Genomic DNA, 7,972 nt, shown 5'->3' with positions numbered 1-7,972 from the left:
TCTTTTCCAGAGAATTTAACCAGTTTTATACCTTCTGTGTTTTTCATCTGTTGTTTAACGTTCTTTATTTCTCCGTCCTTGTGACAAGAATACTTACTGGGTAGTTTCCTAGAAACGAAAAGGGGAAAGAAAAGGGAAAGAGGAAATGACTGCTTTCTAACGTGTAAATAGTGGGATAAGCCATACAAGACGGCAATGTTTCTGTCGAAGCGAAATGTGTGCTACAGGTGAATGTCAACATCACCTGAAATGTGTACATCTCGAGGTCAGCACAGACTCGTAGTGCCAGTGGGAAACAGTTCGGGTTTCTCCGCACGATGCGGTCTCAGGTTTAGTACGCTCGGCACGGGGATTAATCGCCTATCTCCCTGTTTCTCGCGTATGTGGTTTCGGACTTATTACATGCGTTTAAATTTGGCTCGGGAGCACATAGGCGCGGTGCAGCTCGCTGCGACATTCCAGCTCGCGCGTACACGTGGGCACACGCTGCAACATTGCCGACATTGTCCCCTAGAGTAGATTCCTAATAAAGATTACACTCTAACATTCCGCGCAGGTGTAAAGGCACAGCTCTATTTTTGTCCGCACGTGTACACTTGTTCGCTTGTCTAGACGTACGTCTAGCGAAATTCATTTTTAAACTCTGAAATATAGGTTAATTGCACTTAATGCTAAATTGCATATTTACGAGTCCTCGCAGCTGCAAACGTTGCAATAGTTCGCGTAAGAACGGTCGGCTTGTCTGTGAAGCTGCAGCAACCCAATGATACTAGGCCCTCTAACTACAGCCGAACACTGTCGCCAAGTGTCTTGGTGAGTTGGAAACCACAGCAAAAAACACGAAGCGGTGCACACAAGCGCCGGAAGCGTGCCGAATGTCAATCTGTGTTTCACGTTCTTGTGGTGCTAATTCTGAATGGGTCAAAAGAAATTAGCTAAACTTCCCTCCCGCTAATTGCATGCTGCACTTTTAAATTCATTTAACATTGCCGACAAAGCGTGCAGCCTTCTAACTCGTGAAAAGCAGTTAGCAAGTCGGTTTTAGGGAGGGTATTTAAGATTTCGTTTAAGAAAGCTAGCCTTCGAATCAGTCTCAGATGGACAACTGCGATTACTAGTACTGCTAAGCGAAACGAATGAAACTGTACAGCAAAGGAGACACTGCGGACCTCATCTACCCACACTCCGCGCCTCTGCTTCTCATACCACTTAACCGGGAAGTGGTAAAATCTCACCGGAGGATTCCGGTTCTTTGTATTATGCAGACTGTTTGGCAGTATACAACACAAGTGTAATGGCTTCCTGCTTTTCGCGAAGAAGAGGGGACAGATGTTATTGTGAATAGTCGAATAATATTAGAAGCGACGCACGTTTCGGCATTGCCTAACGCGTTGCCGCGCCGGCTGCACTCAGCGACTCCTCTCACGGAAATTTCGCCTCGCGCCGCAGCGAGCCTCCCGACCTGAAGCACCGCCGGTCTCGAGGGAGAGCGCGCTCTCCCTAGAGACCGGCCGTGCCTAAAGTTTCGATGTACGACAGTAGAGCCACTATGGCGCTGCTGTCGCGCATCGAAACTTCAGGTTGGGAGCTCTATGGATATGGAGGTTACGTGCATGTTACAGAACCATCCCGATCGAATATCAGGGAATATCTAAACGCGTAAAACGCAATCGAGGTCAACGTAGTCATATTGCGAGTAGTAAACTTCGGGAATTTGCTGGAACCGGACCACAAAAACTTTGACAAGCGCTTCTTGGTTGCATACGGTGGCCGCCGGTGCTGGAACGTTAATGAATATATTTACTGCGTAAGTTATTCAGTGACCTCAAAGAAAGATATTACCGCATGAATTCGGAACGATGCGTACGCCGCACTGATTACTTACGGCTGTCGAAGTCATCGCCAGCATATCATTTCAATTTCTACAGCGCATACAGTAGGATTCGGCCACGGCTATTAACATACTCGCGCATTTTGTTATGGATTATAAAATGCAAAATAATGCGATTTTAGTTACGCTGTGTTAGCGATACCGGGATGGCTACCTGGCAATATTTAGATCACCATTATCAGGAACGCTGTGCATTTATTGTGGACATGGCTAAAAAAATTAAAATTTTTATAACCGGCATTTGTCTGGCAGTGGATCCTTCTAGGCTGATGATTATTATTATAAATATAGTCGATGGGCTTTAGCATGGTAAGACATTATTGCTGATTTGGGCACGCCATAGACGGGACTTAGCAAGGATTTCATCCATTAGGTGGTATCAATTATCTTAATTGAGCGCATATGTAATTGCAGGGAAAGTCATTAACGTCCAATTTTATGTCATTTTACAGGGCCCCGCATTGTACATTTGTACCTCACGAGTTCCAGACTAGCAACATTACATGATGGGCTGAGTTTGCAATAATTTGGAGTCAAGAATAGATGGATAGAAAAGAGGCTGTGATGTACAGTTCTGACTGCGAACAATCCAAAGCATACAAGAAAGCCATTTAGTGACAACGCAGACACTCAAGTAATCAGAACATTATAGAAGGTTTAGCGCCATGCACATGGGAGCAATTTTTACACGGTGACAGTTTTATACAGGTATTATTGCAACTTCGAAAAGAAGCACGAATATTTCCTTTTCCAGTGCAAAGGAGTCATGTACATTAGCATTGTGCTCCGGAGGACTATTCCAACACTTTGCAACACATGGAAATTCCAGAGAGTGAAACGCGTTTCCTCATCCGAATAGTAGTTGTAGGCTTTTATTGTTATGTTGTTGTTGTTGTTATTGCGGCTGTAAGAAGAAAGAAAAGAAAATGTACGGGCCTGCTACTGGCTCTGTAGCTAAGCCACCTTCGCTGCCTCGTGCGGACAGAGGAAAAAATAGACAAGAAAAAAAAAAGAGGAGGGAGAGAAAGGCGCGCGCCGCAACAGCCATCGTCCACCACCACCGAAGCGCTGGCGAGTGCAATGACGGCCTACAACAGACAAAAATCAGTGACAGGCTAGCCCCCGCCGCAAGCGGCGGTAACCCACATGCCCCAGCCCCATCAGGGCAAGACCAGTTTTTATTGTTATATAGGCGATGTGACGTGCGAATCGGTAGTGCAAGTTTCAGGGCTGAAACATGATGGCTGGGGCGTGATGTCTGGAAGCAATGAAATGCGATATTCCTAAGGTACTGTATGCTTGCACAATCATATTATAAGGCTTTTAAATAAAAATTCGATGCCCTCTACGAAAAAAAAAAAAGAGGTGCTTGATTATTAGGAAAAATGCTAGTTTTTGGCAAATTACCGTTAGCCATTTAGGACGACTTATTACTCAGCTTTTCTGTCCACCGTTTAGTTGGTAGTAGGATTGGCGCACGAGCTCCAGCAGGTGTTGGAGCTGGTCCGAAACGAGCCAAGAACTACAAGTAGGGTGGTGGTGGTGGTGACAAACGTTTATTGATTTAAAAGGGGTGGATGTATGCATGGGCCGGTTCTTTGAATATCCAGCCCTTACAGATACTAGGTGGGGTCCCTAGTACGGGACCCCAGTGGCGTCGGCCGCTGCCCGGGCGCGCTCGACCAAGGCCTTTTGGGCCTGCAGGTCATAGCAGCCGAGCAGGGTCGACTCCCAGTCCTCCCGAGTGGGGTTGGGGTGAGGAGGAACGGCTGGGTTGGATGGGCAAGCCCACACCATGTGGTAGATGTCCGAAGACTTCTCCGCACAGTGCGGACAACAGCCCGTGAAGGAGGGATTAAAATGTTTGAGTGCTGCTGGTCACAGCAGAGTGTTGGTATAAAGACGGAGTAGAAGCCGCTCCTCCGTCTTAGATAGACCTTTACTCGGGCGAGGGTAAAGGCTATGGCAAGATTGATAATAAAGAACAATGTCTTTAAAAGAATACGCGGGTTCGAATTCGAGATCCTGATCTAGGGGGTCGAGATGGGAAGCCCGGAAAGAGAGCGCGCGGGCGGCGGCGTCGGCTGCCTCATTCCCCTCGAGACCCATATGAGCAGGAGCCCATCCTATTTTCCTATACCGCTTACCGGAAAATAGTATGGGCTCCTACAAGTAGGGGCGGGCATAGCCTTTATAGCTAATGAGGATTTGGATTAGTACGGGATAAATGGGCTAGTTTCTCGACATTAAAAAAAAAATAAAGGTGCGCGCACATAAGCTGCACATACAAGAATTCAACAGTTAATTCAAAATCATTTCGCACGTGGAAGAACCGAGTGCTTGTACCTTGGGAAGCTAACACTTCAACTTTCCTTTGACTCATATTCTAGGGAAGGGAAGTGTGCACAGCACGTAAAACATCTGATAGAGTATTATTTATATCAACGAAATCAGTTCAAGTATTCTGAGACTTTATTTTTAACACGGCGGTCATTAGAGAGAAAGAGGCAACTTAATGCGTACAGGAGATGTTTGCGGGTGTTAGAGTTAACATGCATCTAAAACCACTCAAAAGCTATTCCGAAATTAACCTTCTCCGAATATAAGTGATTCGATGGAGCTGCACAATGCACACGATGGATTTGTTTTTTAATATTTGGCACGAGGAGCGAAAGGCAGGGACTTCAGACATATTTCCTTGAGCGGGGGAGGGAGGCACGAGTCACAGTTTGTTTTGTTATTTCTTGTTTGGTTTAGATTTGAGGTGATTTTATCGTAAATGTTGTCTTTTTTGCGCTGTTCAAAAGTACATTGTTTATTCCCACGAACAAATTAAAATCCGCCGCTTTAAACAAATTTACACACGGGGAGTGGCCGACTGGAAAAAAAAAAAAGAAAAGATTAATAATAATAATAATAGAGAGAGAGAGAGAGTTTGCGCACATTGCTTTCGTTCTCCTTTCATTTCCATTGACTGAATTCTTAAGAAGGGAGGTGAGTCAATCAACATCATCTGTTCAGATTTGGTTGGTTTGTTTCTCAAACGAAAGATTTCATTAATGGCAACTATGCCAACTCCATTTTGATTTATATACTCCTAGAATTAAAGCATTTATATAATACATTTTGAGTGCAAGCAACTGGAGAATAGAGGAAGAAAGGTAGAGCGCCCTCATCTCCTTATGGTGCCTGATGGCGAAAGGCATCGAGGCACCGTACATCTCCTTCGGTTCGGGAGCTTTCTTCCTCCATGCCTGCCACGAACGAAAGCAACTTACCTCGGGGACAATGCACGCGGTTTACAGTCCTTAGTTTTCGCGTCAGAAAAGAGATGGCGACACTAGCTACAAAAATATGCGTGTGCGCGCTCTCTCCGCGCGCCCCGTCCTTGCAGTACGCGAGGGCGAAGGAAGAGCGCGTAAACGCGGCAGTAGGAATATCCTCTCCCAATTCTACCTTTGACCAATGAGAGCTCTAGTTGAGTGCGACGTCACGCGGCCCGTTTCTAGTTTTACGTGCGTCCCTTCGGCAGGTACACGCAGAAGTCGCACAGCCTGCACCTTTGGCGTGGGGTGGAAGCCAAGTGGAACGGAGAGCGCCGCGGAGTTTGGCGTCTCTCTCGCACGCTCGTTTGTGTTTGTGCCAGTTCGCAACGAAGTGCGCGCGCTAGCCACAGAGCCGGTTTCCTCTGTTACCTCGCCTGCCAGCGGCCGCAAAGGAAGCGTGCCTCCGTCTCTGGATTCGCACCGTCTGGGTCGTCGCACCGCCGGACTGTTTCGCTTCACGGGGACTATCTCCCAAAGGATTTTGTGTTTCGGCTGCGCTTTCCTCGGCAGTGCTTCGGCGGCAACCTGCGAGTACGGGAGGAGGCCGCAGGTGGTCTTCGGTGGCAGCACGCGCAGGCAGTTTTGCTGCCACAGACGTCGACTTGTGCGGGGCGCGTCGGGGGGGAACGCTCGCTCTCTCAGAAGGCGAGACAGGCGGCTATTTCTGCGGTGCCAGCGCGTGAAGCCGCGCGCGCTTCCTATTGGAGGCGCGTTTCTCCTCGAGAGTTTGCATTTGGCCGGCCCGGCATTGTGCGCTGCTCGAAGCAGTGATTATCGCTTAACAGCAACAAACGTAACGTGAGGCCACAATGTCTTCGTCGTGGCCTCCCATGTTCAACAAGTTCTGGAACAAGAAGTCCGTCACCATCACCGAGTACGACCCGACATACAAGGTGGTCTACTTGGGCAATGTGCTCACACCTTGGGCAAAGGGCGAGGGCTGCGTGGACAAGCCTCTGTCCACCCTCTGGAAGAACTACTGCACCAACGTCAAGCAGGACATCCACATGAAGCTGACCGTGTGCAACTCTGGCCTCAAGGCAGTCACCAAAGAGCATGGCCTCACGGAGTACTGGGCCAGCCGCATCACGCACTGCACCTCCGTGCCCACCCACCCGAAAATTTTCTGCTGGATCTACAGGCACGAGGGGCGCAAAATGAAGCAGGAGTTGCGCTGCCACGCTGTCCTTTGTTCCAAAGAGGAGGTGGCGCGCCAGATGACCGCGCAGCTTAACCAGAAGCTGGCCGCTGCGCTCCAGGAGTTCAAACGTGAGAAGCTGAGCCGCCAGAAGGCAAGGCTATCGCTGGGCAGCATCTACGAGCAGCCCGCGATGCCCCGCAGGAAGCAGCTCCTCAGCACCGGCTCGAGCAACTTCAGGGCGCCGCTCGAGAGGTCGCGGAGCGCGCCAAAGCTCACATCCATCGAGGAAGACGAAGAGGACGAGGACTTCGGCGACGAGGACGAAGAATTCATCACCACCGGCTCGGAGCACGAATCCACCTCGGATGTGGTGACGGACGCCGACTTGGACTCATTGTCGGATCACTTCATGCTCGGTGTTGGTGTTCGTGAGACAGACTCTGTAGACTCGGACTCGGTGGAAGACATGCCGAACCCTCAACTGCGCAGGCGACCTCTGAACTCAATCGACGAAACTGTGGACGAAGAATCGGATAATGTGTCGGACGAGTCGGGTTACTCGGAAGAGAAGATTTGAGCGCGCTGGTTCCACCTCTCAAAATTGTACAGTGCTGAAGCGTTGGAACATGTCCCCTTCCTCAGGAACTTGTAAATAGCGTTGTTATTGTTAGCCGTTTCGTTGACCCCGTAGACCGAGGCTCCGGACTTGTGCGCGTGCTTTGTTTGTCTGCGTATGTGCGTGCATGTTGTGTGAGTGTTTGTGCAGCCGTCCCGGGTCGTAAAAAAACGCAGAGGTACAGCGAATACCGGCCCCACCTCGCGGAACCGAATATTTTGTAAGTATACACAAATCCGAAGAGGCGGTGACGTCCTCTCCCAGAGCTCTTTGCCGAAGATTGTCTCGCGTTCTGTGTATGTGTCGCATTCCGCAGTACCCGGCCCTTTGAGAGTTCATTCGCTTTAATTTAGCGACTGTCGAATCTCGCTGCGGTATTTTAAGCTCTGTTAAAGAGTTAGCATAAGTTCCTCCTCTTGAGGGGGCGCACGTAAGGTGCGTGCGCCTCATCAGGTTCTCTCATGACTGATTTCTAAAGAGGCATCGCGAGCGCAAGAACAAACTGAGTCTTTTGTGCCGTGCTTATTTTATTTCGCCAGTCGGGGACGCCGACTCGGAAGAAGTCATCCCATAAGCGGGAATTGTACAGGAAGAAGTGATGATAATTAAAGGCATGAATGTTTGTTCATGGCGTACATAATCTTTTTTGTCTTTTGCTCCCTGTCTGTATGACATGGTTGGTTGACCCGACCTTTATTGGAACTGTGCCGTCCAGTCTCGTTACAATGGGTAAATCTTATTACACACGTTTTTAGATAATGCTGTGATAAGTTGTGAAGTAGACTGCAGCTTGTCATACGCATTCTCTGTAGACTGAAAAGAGCGAAAGAGACAAGCGTACGTTCAGAACCTTCTTTGCTCTTCTACACTGCTATCGATATTGCATGTGTAGCAACTGCCGTGATGTGTTATCTCGCACAAAGTGTATACTTACAAAAACTATCCCAGGCAAACATGTATGCTTTGCAGTATCACTAATCTTTGCTCATGGAATGGGA

At 48.6% G+C, this 7,972-nt stretch overlaps 1 protein-coding gene across 1 annotated transcript; it reads left to right on the top strand.

Annotated features, from left to right (window-relative positions):
* The first annotated feature begins 5,415 nt into the window (after positions 1-5,415).
* LOC146197834 (protein FAM43A) lies at positions 5,416-7,598 on the top strand. The gene has a single exon (XM_084593076.1). It carries the CDS (start codon positions 6,027-6,029, stop codon positions 6,933-6,935), a length of 909 nt encoding a protein of 302 aa, XP_084449202.1. The 5' UTR covers positions 5,416-6,026; the 3' UTR covers positions 6,936-7,598.
* The last annotated feature ends 374 nt before the right edge of the window (positions 7,599-7,972 follow it).

This window comes from Amblyomma maculatum, chromosome 2 (assembly GCF_055883805.1).
Source record: "Amblyomma maculatum isolate TAMU_Amacu chromosome 2, ASM5588380v1, whole genome shotgun sequence".
In the NCBI taxonomy this organism is placed as follows: Eukaryota; Metazoa; Arthropoda; class Arachnida; order Ixodida; family Ixodidae; genus Amblyomma; species Amblyomma maculatum.
The sequence above is the reverse complement of the archived record's forward strand: the minus strand, read 5'-3'. Positions and strand labels throughout refer to the sequence as shown.

Excerpts from the sequence above, each read along its gene's own strand:
- LOC146197834 (XM_084593076.1), top strand. The coding sequence starts at position 6,027 with ATGTCTTCGTCGTGGCCTCCCATGTTCAACAAGTTCTGGAACAAGAAG.